This window comes from Xiphophorus hellerii, chromosome 4 (assembly GCF_003331165.1).
Source record: "Xiphophorus hellerii strain 12219 chromosome 4, Xiphophorus_hellerii-4.1, whole genome shotgun sequence".
Lineage (NCBI taxonomy): Eukaryota > Metazoa > Chordata > Actinopteri > Cyprinodontiformes > Poeciliidae > Xiphophorus > Xiphophorus hellerii.
The window spans coordinates 16,462,298-16,481,845 of record NC_045675.1 but is presented as its reverse complement, the minus strand read 5'-3'; the positions used below and the strand labels follow the sequence as shown (position 1 = coordinate 16,481,845).

The 19,548-nt window shown below is 39.0% G+C and overlaps 1 protein-coding gene across 3 annotated transcripts in view; it reads right to left on the bottom strand.

Annotated features, from left to right (window-relative positions):
• Nucleotides 1-2,461: 2,461 nt before the first annotated feature.
• Nucleotides 2,462-19,548, bottom strand: part of rnf111 (ring finger protein 111) — a 35,816-nt gene continuing 18,729 nt past the window's right edge. For 2 of the 3 annotated variants that reach the window (XM_032560395.1, XM_032560396.1), the window contains exons 5-15: nt 18,132-18,329; nt 16,862-17,226; nt 15,986-16,232; nt 13,751-14,108; nt 13,547-13,672; nt 13,324-13,441; nt 12,234-12,317; nt 7,588-7,683; nt 7,245-7,331; nt 6,733-6,836; nt 2,462-4,033 (exon numbers count right to left, since the gene is read on the bottom strand). In XM_032560395.1, coding sequence (XP_032416286.1) covers nt 3,916-4,033; nt 6,733-6,836; nt 7,245-7,331; nt 7,588-7,683; nt 12,234-12,317; nt 13,324-13,441; nt 13,547-13,672; nt 13,751-14,108; nt 15,986-16,232; nt 16,862-17,226; nt 18,132-18,329 — 1,901 coding nt within the window. In that variant the 3' untranslated portion in view covers nt 2,462-3,915. The remainder of the gene's footprint in view (nt 4,034-6,732; nt 6,837-7,244; nt 7,332-7,587; nt 7,684-12,233; nt 12,318-13,323; nt 13,442-13,546; nt 13,673-13,750; nt 14,109-15,985; nt 16,233-16,861; nt 17,227-18,131; nt 18,330-19,548) is intronic. The other variant, XM_032560397.1, reaches the window with a different exon arrangement.

The window sequence follows — 19,548 nt, the reverse complement described above, 5'->3', positions numbered from 1 at the left end:
GCCCTCCATGTGCTCACCAGAGGTAGCCTGACTGCCATTAGGTACCGAGATGAGATCCTCAGACCCCTTGTGAGACCATATGCTGGTGCGGTTGGCCCTGGGTTCCTCCTAATGCAGGACAATGCTAGACCTCATGTGGCTGGAGTGTGTCAGCAGTTCCTGCAAGATGAAGGCATTGAAGCTATGGACTGGCCAGCCCGTTCCCCAGACCTGAATCCGATTGAGCACATCTGGGACATCATGTCTCGCTCCATCCACCAACGTCATGTTGCACCACAGACTGTCCAGGAGTTGGCGGATGCTTTAGTCCAGGTCTGGGAGGAGATCCCTCAGGAGACCATCCGCCACCTCATCAGGAGCATGCCCAGGCGTTGTAGGGAGGTCATACAGGCACGTGGAGGCCACACACAATACTGAGCCTCATTTTGACTTGTTTTAAGGACATTACATTAAAGTTGGATCAGCGTGTCGTGTTATTTCACTTTAATTTTGTGTGTGGCTCCAAATCCAGGCCTCCATTGGTTAATAAATTTGATTTCCATTGATGATTTTTGTGTGATTTCGTTGTCAGCACATTCAACTTTGTACAGAACAAAGTATTCAATGAGAATATGTCTTTCATTCAGATCTAGGATGTGTTATTTGAGTGTTCCCTTTATTTTTTTTGAGCAGTGTATATTTCCAGACCAAATATATCTATAGATATATTTCATGGACAGTGACGTGCGGCGAAGTTCATAGCTGTTGAGGCACTGATTTAATCATAATCATATTTACAAATATAGACCTCCTGCATGTTGTTTACATAAGAAAATTTCGCGCTTGCTGAAAACACCTGGGGGGTAAAAAGATTATTCTTTTACATGTCATCAATAGTCGCGCTGCCGCCGTAGAATAATTCCGTTAACTCAGTCAAACTTGGACATGTAGATATTATTTTCATGCTACGCTCCACAGCAAAGGGGAAAACCGTTAAAGTACAACTCAAAACTATAGATATATCGCTGCACTTTACTGTATGGCTAGCTCGCTGTTACTGTCTCTTACTCTGCAGTTATGGAGTCACAATGTCTGGGATCATGAGCGCCCCCTGCCATGAGGCAAGAGAACTGCCTGCCTCACCTCGAATCTGTTCTCTGCCGTTTCTGATCGCTCCTCAGGACACGAAACACGTTACACACAGTTTGTGGCAAAAAAAAAAAAAAAAAAAAAAACACTTCACATTATATAAATAAGCCAAATTATGGAAAATCAGTTCTTACATTAAATGTTTTTTAGTCATTTTATTGGCAACGTACAGACAGGTGGAACATGCTCTCAGAATGGCAGCCAGTGCAGTTAGCCAGAGGTTGATCAAGCCCAGGTGAGGCTGTTTGCTGTTGCCTCACCCGCTGCGCCTCCGAGCATTTGAATGGGAAAATGCGAAAATTCAGCGATTTTGAAGAAAAATTAATCAGAATTTGTTAAGCTAAATGAAAAATTATTTCCTTCAGTTATTCATCTAGTTTACAGGCAGAGTTCAATAAATTTGAATATCATTTAATCCAGGAATTACAATTTAAGAAGTGAACTCGTATAAAGATCCATATCACACCGTGATATTTTCAAGCGTTTCCAAATGTCGGTAGATATGGTTTTCAGCTAATGAAAGACCAAAATGTACCTTTAAGAAAACTAGAATATTACATGACATTTTTTTGTTCAAAAGTTTTAAAACAGGAATTTCAACCAGTAGAAAAATCTGTGCATGAACCTTACCGGATATGCACTCAGTGATTGGATTGGGGTTTGTCACCATTACCCCCAGTACGTCGCGCTTCAATATGGCCGCTTCTCCGATCAACAGTAAGCTGTGGCGGGATGTTAAGTAAACGCTATACGTAGCGCCCGCAGCTTTGACCTGAACAAATAAAAAAAAAATGGTGTTTACCGACGGAAAGTAAAGCTTTAAATTATGTTCATACGCAATGTTTATGGTCGTCGCCATATTGGAATCCCAACTTAACTGGAACACAGCTCTGACGTCATACCCAACTGCGAGTTCCCACTTCCGAGTTGAGTTCTCTTAATGATTGCGACAGCCACATTATGGGCAAAATAGAATATTTCTGTATCTAAATATACAGAATCTTTCATATGCGATATTAAAACCTCTGAAAAATATCACAATTTGTTTTTAATTTAAATGCTCAAACACATTTGAATGATAATCTAGTTTGAGATTTTTATTTTGTATGATTTGCTTTGTGCGTTTCAGCTACAGTGTTTTTTTTTTTTTCAAAAATAACACATTAATATATATGTATTTTAATAAATATTAAGATGCATGAAAATGGAAAGCATTACACTCATGATCTGGGGAGAGAGAAGAGAAACAAAGATTGTTTTCTGTCCCTCAAATTCGTCAATTAAAAAACACCTCCATCAAAACATTCATTCAAATAAACATCAATCAAAGGACTCAACAAGAGTTATCCAAGTTTATTAATATTATTTTTCAAAACTAATATAAATCCCACATAATATGATCCTGGTGCCTTTAAGTCAATGAATGCATGGATACCTGCTTTAAGTACTGCATTTCAACACTCAGCTCAAATATATTTTTTCCTTTTTTTCACCCCTCATGATCATCACATGGCCTCAGCGTCATATTCACTACTAATCTACCGTTTTCTCTCTTGTGCAAGTCTATGCGAGTGAGTTAGTCAACAGTATTAGTGTTTTTCTTTTCTTTCCACAGCATCCAAGATGGACGCTGCTGCTCAACTACAGAGAGAGACAGAAAGGGATGGTGGCGAAATCAGTTAGAAGTGTGAGAACAAACAGTAAATCTCAACTTGAGCTGTGTTTTTCCCCTCTGAACACACACACACACACACACGCCCACAGGAGATTAAAAAGTCAACGCCACTGCCAGTATCAATTTAACAGCATGATCACCAGTTTTCAAAACTCTTCAACACTCACAGGCCTGAGATCATCTCACAAAAACCCTTAGTTAGGCTTCGCACGTCTGTCTGCGGGAAGAACCCCGACGGAATAAAAAATGAGAAAAGATTCACAGCAGTTCCCGACAATCGCTCAGTTTGGACACAACAGTCAAGAGAGGGGGTGTGACATTCTTTTTTTTTTTGCTCCCTAAAATACATGGGGATGGTGATGAGGGTGCTGTCGCCCAATGAAGGTGCAGGAGGGTGGTGTAGTCGTAGCAAAGCATGTGCATATTCTGGGAGTGAGGTGAACCATGGAGCTGATTTCCACTCTAGAAATACTGGGTGTGCACTAATACAGCAGCTGATTTGTTAACATATTTCCTTAGTTAGGAATGTCTTGATTTACTTGGAAGAAAAAACAAAAACAAAAAAAAAAAGAACATCTTTCACTAACAATCCACATCTGCTAAACATAAACTAATCAATACAATGACTGGTAAAATGAATCCTGCAATGTTTTTTTTTTGTGTGTTTTGTTTAAACTGAAGGTTGACATTCTATTCTAGTAAAGCAAGGCATTAGGTTTACAGAAATGCATCTTTACTAGAGCAGCTCCCCTCACCTGCAACTCGGCGGGCTGTGTTAAGCCCACGTTATATGTGCAAAGAAATGCATTGCAAGGAAACATGCAGAGAAACAAAACGAAAATGACACTTGAGGAAACAATCAAAAGCTACATAAAAGCTTCATAAATACAATAAAATCTTAAATCCGTAATGGAGAAATCTAGTTGTTGTTCTACTATGTGAGAGCTGGCACTCTAGGCTCGATGCTTTTTTGTTTTACTTTTTAGTTTTCCTCGTAGTAGAGCTGCGCAGGTAATTCGTGCCATCTTTGGTTGACTGCAGTACTGAAGAGAAAGTTAATATGATCTGAAAATAAACTCCGAACAAACAAAAGTGTTGTTGGGAAAACAGCATCAACTCTCGGCAGACAGCTGCGCCTCAATGTCCACTCTGCAGATGGGGCACTTCTTATTGGTGAGGAGCCACTGATCCACGCACAGCTGGTGGAAGAGGTGCATGCACGGCAGGCGCCTGCAGGGGAAAACACACGGAGATCACTTTTAGAGCTTCGAGATCTGACCACGTCTCCTGGAACAGTCACTGCAGAAAGCAAACTTTCTCTATTATGGCGAGAAAGGAGATCATTTCATCAGATCAAATGACTCAATCAATTTTGCAAAATCAAATTCTCAATATAAGAACAACCCTGAGACGAAACCATTCAGATGCAACCGAACAGCTTATGCTGCTGGTATCCAGGTGTCTAGAAAACAACAGTGTTTAAAACGGTTCAAATATCATAAAGCGAAGAAATTTAAATGTACTTATAGGTTGGTTTTGCAAACAAATTACACTTTACACAGCATCGGCATGTAACAGGGTTCGTACACTATTCAATTTAAGTTTTCAAACTTTCAGCACCAAGCTTTGGAAATAAAAACAATACTAGGCCTGTCACGATAGCAAATTTTGCTGAGCGATTAATTGTCTCAAAAAATTATTGCGATAAACGATAATATTGTCTGAAGACCTTTTTACACTGATTTAATGGAAATGACGTAATAATGCATGTGATTTCCTGCCAAAGATAGATACACTTTATTTTCAAAAGAATATTTAACACTGGAGCTGATAAACTAAATAAACAAAACAACCAAAAACAAAATGGATTCTCAGTCTCCATTAACAAAAAATGTACTTGATAAAAACTAAACAACATAAAGCCAAAGTGGAAATAAACACTGCATTCAACCCAAAGAGTGCAGATTATGAAGTCTGTATACTATGTTGCCCTTCAGTAATAATTAGATTTAAATAGAGAAGACGGGCACATCGACTACCTGATGCAATAGTTCACACTACATGATTTTTTGCTCCTATTTTTCCCCATACAACAATCTTAGACCTTTGGTCTTTCTAAGATTGTGTGGTGTGTTACGGTAGATCCTCGTTGCCGCTCCGATCTAAATCAGGGGTTTTCCCGGACTGGGATCTTAACGCAGCCTGTTGAAAGTGACAGGTAGCCAATCAGAAAGCGAGGATTCTCCTCCGTGTTTTCTGAGGGGAAATTACGTCGGGGAATCCCAAACAGCTGACACGGCGCAACCCGAAGTCCAGCCGACGTGGAAACAACATTAATGTTTATTCAACATGCAAAGAATATAGAAATGACAAGGGGAGGAGTTGGAGCGAAATTGCTACCGCAGTTGATAAACCCGGTAACTTTTCAGCTGTTCTTCGTTAAGGTGACGTAAATAGGTTCTAATGATTTTCATTCAGTCAGGACTTTACGCTGACACTAGCCACATGCATTGCAGGTAGATTTTAGTAAAGCATTGATTAATACCTGGTTTTAAAATTAGTTCACTGAACTTGTAGCCATTATTTTGTGCCCATTGTTGGACACCACACGGCAGGAACGAACCCGATCGAACCGTTATAGCTAGGATTTCTGTCGGCTAATGTGTGATCTGTCAGGTTTTGAAAATGGGCCGACAATCGGCCGACAGCTCTAAGATCGTGTAGTGTGCGCTGGGCTTTACACTAAGGAAATGAGGAAGGGAGGAGTCAGTGAGAGCACCGGAGTTGAGCCTTTTTTCATTCGGTGTCATCAACAGAAAGAGAAAAAGGTCGGGAGAGACGATAATGCCGATAATTGAAATGACGTCGATAGTTTTAATTTATCGTACGATTAATCGATTTATCGTTTATCGCGACAGGCCTAAACAATACAAATAAACAGAAGAAGACAGTTTAAATTCACTATTATACTATATAATTTAATACTGTTATTAATAATCTGCATCTTGTGATAGTATTCTACATTCCACGGCAAAAATGTGATGTTTTGAAATGTCACTCACACACACCTGACTGGTCCGAGAGTAAAACACTAATTTAAATTTAAAAAGTCTGCCAATTTCTTTAAAATAAAAGCCAAACTTTATTTTAATTACTCAAATCAATAAATCACTGAGATATTAGGAATAATAAATATTCAAAAATGAAAAAAAAAAAAAACACATTCTCATTTGTGACTCTAAGTGACCTAAAACAAGAAAAGTTTAGTCTGATTTAACTTCAGACAGACAGAAAATAAATGTGTCTTTCTATTAAGTGTATAAAAATATCTGGACCCAACTGTAAATAACGCTTTCCAAATTTAGATTGTACTTTACTACAAGACTGTGCAGTTTTAGTAGCAAGCACTTCCACAGACTTTGTAAAGATATTAAGCTTTTTCGAAGCATTGAAAAAACCAGATTGAAATTCAAATATTTTAAAGAATTTCAAGCACCCTGGTGTAATTCGCACCAGGGTAATTCGCACCTGGTGTAATTAAGATTCTGTCTGAGCAGCAGGAATCGGGAATAAACTAGGAAAAACAAAGGTAATCCGTACACAACCTCAAATTTAGACACATCAGCCTTTCTGCCAACAGGGGGCAGCGCCTCCTCCGGGAAAACCTGAGCCTGTGCCAAAAAGCAGCTCCATGAGGCCGGTAATTTTAAGGCACTCTGGGACTTTTCTGCTGATTACCAGAACTCCTTTGGGTTGTTTTTAGAGAAAAATGAAAATCCCGCTGGACGGCAGGAAACTGGAACGGCTGCACCTGTCTCCCCACCTGTGTTTGCGGGCTCACAGACACGCCCCTCTGAACGGATAATTGAACACATTTAAAGCTGTGAGAAAAAGGCAAGACGAACTCCCGGGAGAGGGGAGAGCTTTACCTGACATCCTCCCCCTCCTCCAGTATCGACAGGCAGATGGTGCACTTCTCCTCCGTGTCTTCATCAGCCCCCTCATCTTCGTCTTGCTTGCCGTGCAGCTTTCTCTGCCGGGGAGAAACATTTGGAGACATGAATTTTAAAAGCAAATTCTCTCAATAAAATCACTCAAACTGCTCAACTAAACTCCTAGCATGACATCAAAAACAAATGGCTTAAGCCCCATAACAGTAACTTTTTTTTTTTTTTTTTCTTGTTTCAACAAAACAAACTTGAAATTTGGGAACAGAGAGAATGGTCATTTGGTCCTGAAACAGAAAAGAAAACTTTCTATCTCTAGTCTCAATGCTAAACAAATCAGAGTAATCCAAATAATAATAATAATAGTAATTAAAAAAAAAATAAAAATAAAAGATATCAGCCGAATTTCCCAGCCCCCAAGGATAACAATAAAATCTAACGTACATGTGAGCAGAGACATGTTTCCAAATTGATTTGTTCGTTTTGATTCTCACCGATTCTGGGGTTGCGTGCATATTTTTCCCAATAGATGCCCAAGCTTCAGGGGTTAACTGTTGGTCAATGTCTCTCTCCAACACCTTCTGTATTGGGTGGCAGGGTGTTAGATTGCTTGTTTAGGTACATTTGAAAACCTCTAAGGAATCTTCCCCCCGCCCCAAACATTATCTTCACGGCTGCAATCTCTGGTAAAAGACACTACAGTGTTTTCTAAAACATCAGAGCACAAAAGACCACTGCGCACTCTGTCCCAGAACGCACTGCAGCAGACATGCACACGGTATGTCCAACATGTTGAGAAATTGTGAGACAGAATGAAACACGCTGAGCAGGTTTTACCTTCTTGTACTTGTGTGGGTAGGTGCACCTCTCTATGGTTCCCTGAGAGGCTCCTCGATTCACAGTCCCAAGTCGTTCCTCTAAATGCAGCAGGTCCTGATGGAGACAAACGGTTCTCAGCTTCTCCTTCAACAACATCACTGAGAGCCTGAATGGCCGTGTTTGCTCAGCCAGGTAGCACAAATAATGACAAAGTGTCTTCTCGGTAGCTTTTAAAAGCAGCAAATTTAAGTTGAATCTTTTAAAAGATTCAACTTTAAAAATTTTAAAATAAAAAAAAATATTTTTTAGATTTAAACCTCAGCCTAGGTTCATTGTACTCAGGGTTTTTGCTTTAGTGCAACTTCAAGCTGATTTTAAATATTTTTTACAATATGTGTTTTCTCACAATAATTGTACTTTGTGTAAATTTTCAAACTAAATTCAAAATTTCAGTTTAAATTGTTGCTTTCTGTTACTTTTTCTTGTTTTATCTGATCTAAATGCTTTAGATGTGCTGTGTATGAAAAATGCTCAACAAAATAAGACTGGATGATTGATTGGTTTGTAATCTATGTATGAAAAGCAGGGAATATAATGGTGATCACATTGAAAGAACTAAAGTTTCTCATTTTACATTGCTTTTCTTAAATTTTGTCATGCTATCAGTGTTCAGAATTAAATGTACAGCTGCTATATGTGAAAATATAAATGATAAATATGTGAATAATATTCTCAGAGAGCTACATGAGTCACAAGTTGCAAAAGACTTTTGTCATAACACTGGAAGCAGAATAAAGTAATTATATGGTTAGAATATACTTATTCACCCCTTGAATATATGTAAAAACTTGAGAGATGAATACATGTACATGTAAGTATGTGTAATTTTATTTTCCCTTCTCCGTACAAATTACTACATATTCACAAACTAAATAAATAAAAAAAATGTTTGCATCTTGTTGATTAATTAACTGTGCATCACTTTTTAAATGTGCTCTGTACATAAATTTGACTCCTGCGGCTTAATATTACATTGAGTCTTTTTACAGATATTTAAACCCTTTGGCTACTTACTGCAAAGATGTAAGCTGGTACCTAAAAAGCCTGAACAGCAATGAAATATTCTGAGATATTCTATAAATATTAAATAAACATTATAAAGTTTAGACACAGCAGAAAAGCTAGCCTCATAAATGACAGCTTTAGAATAGATAGCATTTATTGTCATTGAACAGAATTCAACGAAATTTCCATTAGCTCACCAGTTCAAGTAATTTCATAGCATAAGAGAAAAAACACACACACTAACTGACTGTACATTTAAAAAAAAAAAAAAACTGAACAGAAATACAGGTTTTGGAGTCATTTGCATTAGATTTGCAATTTGCCCGACTCGTTTAGGTTTTTAATGGTTTTTTTTAATGACAGGTTTTTCGTGTCCCATCATTATTTGATTCTGCAACATGCAGAGATAAAACTGCATCTGAAGCTTTTAATGTCACATCTCACTTAAAATATATTAGAATGGGCCAAGATTAAGTTTGTATATCAATTATACATTCTTTATTAAATGTTTTTCCTTTTCAATCTTGATCTCTTATTAAATCTTTTAAATAAGAGATTTACTATTTAATAAAATAGTAAATTTTTTCTAAGATATGGAGTGATTTTTTTTTTTTAACAATAAGTACAAGAAAAGTACAATTAAGTAAAGACACCAAAAAATGCAAAAAATAAAATAACGCTGGTGATCTGACCTTCACCTCAATTGGCTCCACCAAGTTTGCTGATTGTTGAAAAATCTACATTTTCTTCCCTCTAATGATAACTAGGCGTCACCCTGACAATAACACTGTAAACATTTTTGCCATTTAAAGTTTCGGTGAAGTGTTACAAAATTGAGTCGCATAGAGGAAGATATAAGAAGCCATTTCAAAGGAAACTATTTTCCCTACCATGTTGAGACACAGCTGTGGTTTATTGTGGGTGTGAGATAACAGGGAGGAAGAATAGCGAAAAAAAAAAAAAAACAGTTCCTCTTTTTTTATAAATTTATGGTTTCAATCGCCGTCTGTCGTGGATTGTGAAATCTCAAAGTTAAGGATCTGCATCGTCTAGGATCGAAGACAATTATTTTAGTAGGACAAAATGCTAATTAAAAACAAATGTTTCAAATCCATCCATCCATTTTCTGTTCACCCTTTGTCCCTAATGGGGTCGGGAGGGTTGCCAGTGCCTATCTCCAGCTACGTTCCGGGCGAGAGGCGGGGTACACCCTGGACAGGTCGCCAGTCTGTCGCAGGGCAACACAGAGACAGACAGGACAAACAACCATGCACACACTAGGGGTTGAACCAATTAGTCGACTAGTCGACTCTAGGACGTCTCGCGAGTTTTTACATTTCATGTCGACTAGTCGCAGTCATGTGATTGCCGGTGGTGACAGCCTGTGCTGATCTGACAGCACAGTATACGTCACAAGACACAAGAAAAATAAGTTAATACATTAGTTTAAATGATATGTAGATGGATGCATATTTGTGGTTTTACAGTGTTTTTAAAAGGAGATGGAGTTGCAGCTGCAGTCCACTACAAAACACGAGCCGTCTAAAACTCGCCCCCTTCCCGCTAAGGATGTCACTTAGCCGGCTCGCGAGTGTCTTTGTCACGACGATCTAACTAATACATTATGATGTTATGTTGCTGATTAAATAAAAGCCTGTAGTTGGTAATGAGTGTATACTTGTCTGACATATATATAGCCGTGAGTTCGTGCTAAGAATGACACTTCGTGCTTAGAAGTGTCATCAGATCAGCTGTCAGAAGTGTATGACACTCTGACAGCAGATCTGACAGAACACTGGCTACAAAATGGCGTGACATTTTTCCGTGAAAACGGGTAATAAAGCCTGTACGTTACTCCAAAGCTTTGCGTCTTGCGTTGCTATGACGTCACAACGACTAGTCAACTCGACATCGACTCGACTTTTATCATGTTGACGTTGACTAGAAAATATCTTAAATCGTTCAATCTGCTGAGTCAGCAGAGCTTCCTGCCGCGCATCGGGCGGAGGAGAAGCAGGTGGTTTCGTTGAATTCAGCTGTAACCAAACGGGATCCGTTCATAACAAGTTTGGCTTGTGATGTTCCAAAAGCACCATGTAGTCAGTGTGATAATTTGACTCCTATAGTAACTATCCAGAGATCATCAGCATCAGCCGGTGTTTAGAAAAAAAAAGTCAGACCCGACTTTGTGCAACAAACTTTTCCCCGCTGCTCACGAAGAATCTCCATAATAGACTTAGTAAAAGCAGGAGAAGGGGAGAGAGAGAGTGTGTGTGTGTGTGTGTGTGTGTGTGTGTGGGGGAGGGGGGGGGGGGGGGGGGGGGGGGGGGTCAATATTTGCCGTGAAAATAGCTAATAAAGCCTCCAAGTAGTTGTGAAGGGTTTTTGCGCTTACGTCACTATGACGTCACCGCGACTAGTCGACATCGACTCGACTATTATCATGATGTAGTCGACCTTAAAAAATATGTAGTCGTTCAACCCCTAGCACACACACACTCACACCTAGGGAGAATTTAGAGAGACCAATTGACCTGGTTTCAATCCCACAGTCCAAAATCAGTCATGTTTTTGGACTGTGGGAAGAAGCCGGAGTACCCGGAGAGAACCCACGCATGCACAGGGAGAACATGCAAACTCCATGCAGAAAGACCCTGGCCGGGAATCGAACCCAGGACCTTCTTGCTGCAAGGCAATAGTACTACCAACTGCGCCACAAAATGTTTCAAATGTTAACTCCAAATGATTGTCTTTTTTTTTTTTAACTTTGTCATTTTCACACATGGTGGGACATGACCTATGCTCCTAATATTAATAAATAATGTTCTCATATTATACAGTACAGACCAAAAGTTTGGACACACCTTCTCATTGAAATCAATGAGAAAGTGTGTCCAAAGTGTGTACAGAGTACAGACCAAACGACCAAACGACGTGTCAGGTTGTGATCTTTGTCTTGCACCTGTGTCTGTGTAAATAATCCACTCAGACTGATGAACTACAAAAAAAAAAAAGAAAAGAGCCAAGTGTAACTTGGCCAAGTGTAACTTGGCACGTGGGTTCTCTCCGGGTACTCCGGCTTCTTCCCACAGTTTGGTCTGTACTGTACCTCTTAAAAATTTTAGCCAAACCCAATTTCTCTTTATCGGCACGTCAGAGACTGAAAAAGCTGATAAACTCGTCTCATTGGCCTCCTCATCATCATCATCTGTAGCTGAGTCACGTTTTAAAAGAATGGTAAAAACGGACACACCCAGCGCCACCATCAACTGTTTCTCACCCTGGAATCAGTCTTTTGAGTTTGTGACACCAAACTGAGTCTGCATCACAAAATGGAAAGTCTAAACCTTACTTCTGGTGACAAAGTTTCACAAGTACATGAAAAAACAGGACTCAGATCACACAGCAAGTTACCAAGCACTGAGTATTCAATTTGCTTGTATTTAGTGACTGGATAAAACTAGCTAAAATTAGAGTTGATGGGACTGAATGCAGCAGTGTGTGTGGGTGTGTGTGTGTGTGTGCTTGAAGCAGAGTTGGATTTTTTATCTTCAGCTTTAGGAAAAGCTGATTTAGCAGCAGACAGGTGCAGTTCTCACCTCGTAGGTTCTTCCAAAGCCAGTCATTCTCGATGAGATGTACCTAATGTGCGGGTAGGTCACTTCAGAAATGCCAGTAGTGTGCTTCAGGAAATAAAGACAGCATATATAAAACATTATAACAAGTCCCTGAAAAGCACTTAAAGCGGAGCAAAAATATTGCATGTAGCTTAAAAAGAGACGTTGAACTTTTTAACAAACATTACCAAATATCTGATGTTGAAAATTTAATTTATACATTAAATTTTACATTAATTTAATACATTAAGTATTACACTTAGTTTGTGTAATACCTAAACTAGGTATTAGACAAATGCATGTAATTAAAAAAATAAACTAAAATGTTTTCTGAACGTAGTTCAGTAATACAAAATTAATTTATTGCACGATCAATTAAAACAAAATCAATAATTTCCATTTATATTATTTATAATTTTCTCCTTTTTCACTTTTTTTTTTAATTAACCTATTAGTGAACACAGAACAAACATTACAGACCAACAAATTATCTCTGTCTACCAAAAACTGGTGCTTTAGTCTCAACTTAACCTTTATTTACAGAGAATTCATAATTAATTATATTTGTTGTTTCTGTTCTATTTATTTTGTATATTTAAAATGTCTTCCACTTCCAAAGTTAAATATTTATTGGAATTTAAAGTTTGTTGATTTTTGAGAATGTGTTATTGCATTATTATGTCATTACCATTACCTGAAAATGGTCTCAAAACAATATTATCGTTTATCACAATAATTTCTGGGACAATTTATCGTCCAGCAAAATTTCTTATTGTGACCGGCCTACCGTTTAACAACGAAGGCAACAGATGTGTGTATATGAAATTATAAAGCAAAACTGCAAACTAAACGTGTTTTACATGGAGGTCAAGGACCCTGGTTTTGTTGAGGGCAGACTTAAAATGCTTTATGAGCTCGAATTAATTGCAAATGCATAATTCATGAGGTCTGAGAAACTGTTTCTGAGGTAACTAATGCTAGAAATAAGGCTCGTCGGAACTAATCCAACACAGACTTTGTATGAAATGTGTTTGTTATCTTCTATGCTAATAGTTGCAAAGGTCTCTTCTACCATTAAGGAGATGGGGAAGTGATGCAGTCTCGGGGGAGTATGGTAGTGGGGCAGGTGAGAGTGCAGGTGCCCTGAAGTGTATGAAGCCACTGGCACTCCAGCCTCGATGCCAAGCTCCCTGTTCAACAGGACAGAGTCATTATTACATCAATGCTGCAGGTAGAAATCCAGACATTTCAGAAACACAAACATCATCGATTAAAAGACGAAACCATGAACCCACCATGTCGTTCTCTGCTCAGGCTGGCGAGGATGGGAAGACATGGTCTGTGGCACATGGATGTGGTGTCCATGGCCGTAGTTGGGGTGCATCCTGTGGGGGTGCGGAGGCGGCCGCTCATGCGCCCGCCTGCAAAGAAAAATAAAATACACGCGTTTCACCAATAAATGTCTGCAACTTTTACAAATCCGTGGCGCCAATACTCACGTGGGGTGCTGCATCATCCTCCGCCTCTGGACCTCCATCCTCTGCAGCATCTCGTGCTGATGCATCCTCTGCACCGAAGGCCCCAGAGGTGGCATGTGGTGCTGCAGCGTCTGGTGGTCTGGTGGAAGGTGCTGGGCCAGCGGCACAGTTGAAGTGGGGAGGTGGTGGGCGGAGAGGGGAGGTGGAGGCGCGGGAGGAACCGAGTGACCTGCAGGGTGGGATGGCAGTGGCGTATGAAAGGAGTGGGGAATGAGGAATTCGCCTTGTGGAGGAGGCTGCGGTGTGAGTTGGGGGTTCCCGTGGGAGTGAGGGCAGGCGGAGGAGGGCTGATGATGCAGGGATCGCGTTAGAGAGCCATCTGGAAACAGGGAACGAAACAGGGAAAGAGTCAGTAAATCTATTCAAACCAAACTAACAGTAAAATACAGAAACTGTGCTTAGAAATGAGGCTTTTGCTCCATTTAAGATATGAAATTACAAATGAGGCGTTTCCAATTGCCTCTTTTTCAAGAGATCACAAAAAGTTATTCATATAAGTTGAATTATATTTCCAAACCAAAAACAAAACAACAGATGTTTTACTTATTTCCAGTCTTTTTAAAAAATATTTAAAAGTATGAATAAACTTTGCAGACTTCAAGTTTAGGATCTGAAAAAACCAAAAGCTGCAGGGACATGGAGAGATAGACACATCAATAAACAAAAGGATGGACTGATGGACAGAATGACATCCACATAAACACAGACTGTGGAAGAACCACAGTGCTGGTTCTGTTGGACATCCATGCCGGATTTTTACACTGTTATCCATGACATATTATTGAAACAAATGGAGAGCCGGGTAGGACTTTCAGGTCAATTTCTCAACTGGTTTGAATCTCACAAAAAGAACGGAAATTATTTCGCGGTAACCAGAACCAAACATTGAGTTTTTATGCTCCTATAATCTATAACAAACCTCCAGAAATATTATGAAGTACTGAGTTCCTTTAAATCAAACAAAAAATCCATCTCTTCAGAGTTGCCTCTGATTCATAATAACAGGAGCACAGATCAATTCTAGTTTGTATTACTTATACTTATCTAGCAACCCAGAACAAGGATTAGAACTTGGAGCCCAGAAAAACTACCTTAGCAACTACTTTTTAGACTCCTATTCTATTCAAACCAGAAAAGGAATTAGACCTGAGGATACTTACTTATACTTATCTACCAACTCTGAATAAGAGTATCTAGTTTATTTATTTTGGATCAACATTATTAGCTTTTTCTTCTTTTGCTCTTTCCTTTGGTTTGTTATTTTGTTTGTATTTCCTTTTAATTCCTGTAAAGCACTTTGTATTGCCTTTTTGCTGAAAATGTGCTATATAAATAAAATTATCTTTACCTTCAGAACTTTTTGTTACTTCTCATTATTTTGACTCTGTATTGTAGCAGTTATTGTTATCACTCGGTTTCCCCCAGTGTATTTTAAGCCTGGCAGGCCACTAGGCTTTACTTGTCCCCCCACCAGGCTGAGCATTGTTTATTCATTTGGTAACACTTTATTTGAATGGGTGTGCATAAGACTAGCATTCAATAAATAATGACACTTTTAATGTAAAGTTGTATTAAAACTTGCATTAAAAGTGTCAACTTTGCATTATTCGGCAAATAATGACACTTTAACACAACGTTGCATTAAAACTTGAATTAAAAGTCCATTATAAATGTCAACTTTGCATTATAAGTGTCATAATTTACAGGATGACACTTGATAACAGTCAAACATTCACGAAGACTCCTTCATGTTCATAACAGGTGTTATGTCATGTTTGTGACAGTGTCATGTCAGCCTTATGCAAACCCCTTCAAATAAAGTGTCACTGTTTTTGTTATGTGGTATTTTTATAAACCAGAACTTCAGAACCACTGCCTGTCTCTACCAGTCTACCCGCTAACAACTCCAGCAAATAAAATTATAAGTCACAGATAAATTATCAAAATATTTTGGTCACTTTGGACCAAAAGACGAAACAACTGAAGAGCAAAAAATTGTTTTATGCTAGCCTTTTTTAAGAGATTATAGTTAGTGTTTAAGTACTGTTAATAATGCATTTTAATAGCTAGTGATATTTCACATTTTCAGTGCAGTGTCACCCACAGTCAACAACTCTTCCTTGTCACACAGCTTTATTCTCTATGCTGAACTATTATGGGTATCAGCAACTCTTGCTGCCGGTTTCTTGTACTCACAAGGTGGGTGCATGTAATGTCTGCAGGGCTGAGGTTGTGTTTGTGGCTGAGCCACCATGGAGGAGCTGAATGAGTCCACCACAGCTGGCTGACTGGGCCCTGGGGTGGCATGTGAAACATAAGCAGGGGCCCGTGAGGAGGAGCCCGGGCAGCAAGGGTCAAAGGCTGACGTGCTGCCATGGAAACTAGCACCCCCGGTGCCACCGCCTCGAACGCTGCTGTTGCTCAGGTCCACTGGCAGGGTTTGCTGTGGGAGGGAAACAGAAACACTGAGGATGCAAGGACTGAATGGCATCAGTCTATTTCAATCTGCTAAACAAGTTGTAGTTTTTTCTTACTAATATAAAAGAAAATATATGTAGAATTTCAGACATCCTGCAGATCTGATTTGTTGTTTATACATAATAGAAATATGAAGAAGCACTTTTAAGTTTATACAGGCATAATAAAAAAAATATATATAACAAATAAAGCACTTTGAACTGCCTTGTTGCTGAAATGTGTGCATTTGGTGGTAACACACTGCAAAAAACACAAAATCTCCCCAAGTATTTTTGGTCTAGTTTCTAGTGTAAACACCTTAGTATGCTTGAAATAAGTCAAAACTACCCTACAAGCAACTTTTCAGCAAATAAACTGTCAGTGAAAAAAATACATTTTCCCCAATGTATTGGGTCAATACATTGGCAGATTATTTCACTTATAAATAGTACATTTTCATCAGTGTAAAGGAATTATTTACTTAAAACAAGCTCCTACATTGTGCTGAAAAGTTACCTTTGTCTTATTTTGAATGCACTAAGATATTTGCAGTAGAAACTAGCCTAAAAATACAAGATAAGGTTTAGTATTTTTGCAGCTTCAGCTCCTTTATACCTGGTCATGGTAGTGGGATGCATTGCTGCTGCTGCTGTTGCTAACTCCAGCACAGGGGGCAGGCAGAGCACTGGGGCGTTCCACAGGACAGCTTGGCTCTTGAAAGGGTAAGGTTCCCGGGGGCTGTGGTGCAGGGTGATGGATATGGTGGACAAAGTGGTGAGTGTTGCTGTGGCTGTGCTGAGAGCCGGTGGTCTGCTGAGAGGAGGACGCTTGCAAGCAGCTAGAATGGGAGTGGCTGAGGGACATGTGACCAGGAGAGGGGCCGCTGCACGGAGAGTGCTGCTGACAGCAGGATGGGAGTCTGGGCATGGCTGTGCCTGAGTTTTCTCCTCCTGTACCAGACAAGCCTGGTCTGTTGTCATCTGAACAGGAAAAAAATAAATCACATGATAGATTATTTCAACGCAGATTAGATAAAACACAAGGGTTTTATCAGGTTCCTCCAACTCAAATTTTAGACTTCTTTCAGCCTTTTTAAGACCATTATTAATGAAATTTAAGATCTGTATCACATCAGAAATGTACAAAAGAAACAGTCTGATCCCTTGTAGTGCTAAGCTTTTTTGCACAGATTTCATTGTATGTGTCGGCAAGAGACGTGATCCGATAGCAAAGACCAATGCCATCCAGCCACCTGGTCATAAATTTGCACTACTTAATCCATCAGAGGTACAAAAAAGCCTGCTTGCTAGCTAGATCGCTAACTCCAGCACAGGGTGGCTACTAGTACAGGAGGCTAACTTGTTTTTCTTAAGCTAGCTACCTAGCTAGCTTTTCTCTTCCTTCCATGTTTAGCTAGCTACTTAGCTAGTTAGGTTTAGCTAGCTACCAGCTAGTTTTCCTCCTTCCATTTCTCCTACGAGCTAGTTTTTAGCCCAGCAACATATCTAGTTTTTCTCCTTCCAATTGTAGCTAGCTACCTAGTTTTTCTCCTTCCTCTGTTTTCACTCCATATATAGCTGCTAATATACCTTTTACTAGTTAGCAAGGGTACATTAGCAGCGAGTTACAACAGCATTCAGTCACAGAATAAAATGAAGAAACGTCTCAAATGTGTTTTCAAACATCTGCCTGACAGAAAAGTCGTACAAGAAAAAAAGACTGCACCTTTAAGGCCAACTTACCTTTTTTTTTTTTTTTTTAATTAATTAATTTAAGGACTTTTTAAGAATATGTGGCCATTCTGTAAACATAAACCCGACTCTGACAGAACATCACGGCTGATCTGTCAACAATAGTTGGTTTCACTGTCCTCATGTCACCGTACCTTCTGCAGCTGTGCGAGCAGAACCACTGGCTCTCTGTGTGTGCACACTTTCAGGCATTGAACCTGCGCAGCTGGTGGAAGGGCCCGGGGCATCATTGAGCTCAGAGGCAGAGGCGTGATGGGAGGATGACGATGAAGAGGACGACCTTACTGTCTGAGTGTGAATGCTGCCGGAGGTTGTTGGTATGACTGAGAGATCTGCAGAGGAAAAAAATAATTAAAAATTGAGATAGTTAGAGAAGATATTAATGACAATAATTAATGCACAGTGATTCCAGAGTCTGATCAAATAAAAAAGACAGTTTGTTTACAGCTAATGTAGCTTTTTTTCCCCTAAGTCAATAATTTTTATAAACCATTAGTGAAGAGAAACAGCCGTAAATTAAGACAAAAAACGACAAGCAAGCTGAATGAATGTCTCACAATTAGTACAATGCTTATTTATGTTTGCTTTTTCTTTAATTATGACAAAGGCTTGTCAAGTTTATGTTCAAGAAAACAAAAAAAAGAAATAAGTTTCCTTTTTTATTCCTTTATTTAAAGGAATAAAGTGGACCACTTTAAAACTTTAGCATTGGTGATCCACACAGGGCAGTGATGCAGACCAAAGCGAAAGGCCTCCCAGTGTTTGCATTTCTCAGGGGAGGCAGGGAAAAATTTATTTGTGAATATGAAAAGCAGATAGGCTGCAAATACTGAGAGGATAATAAGGTTTGTTTCTACAACTGAGGAGCGTTTACAGAGAAGCACACACAATGCAGTCCACTTTAGTTATATTGCTTTGCTGCCGAAGTGTTTTGATTGAATTCAGTCCCAGGCTGAGAATTGTGCTTTTAAAGAACTGGTAAGGCTATACTGGCTACTGGCTTCTGTACAAGTTGGTGCTCACTGATGCATAATAGCAATTTACTTCTTCAATTAATAAACTCTTTTTTTCTGTCTTTTAATTCAAGTTTTTGTTATCACAGCTACTACATTAGTTCACATTTTCCTCAAAGCTATTTTAAATTGAGTGAGTAAAATAAAAGCTATAACATCAGGAAAGCTTTGACTTCAAGGATAAAACCCATAGGAATAAGGATGCACAGATAGTTGGATGTTTTGAACAGTTTGTAACCAAATTAATTTTCATTAGAGACATAAATGAGTCAAAGCATCATACATTCTGCACTTTGTATGCATCTTTAAATGAGCACTTGATCAATAGTTTTCTATACTTTAAGGGTAACCTTTTATGCTTCCTTGAATTTGTTAGGATAAGTTTTTCAAAGACTTATTTATCAAAAAATATGTCCATAAAATGTTTTGCACAAAATCATTCTTAAATAAGGAGATTTTAGTCTCGTCAGTTCTGCCTATTTTGAGTTCCTTTCAGGATGAGCTGGTTTTAAGGACTTTTGTCACTTCAAATCAAAAT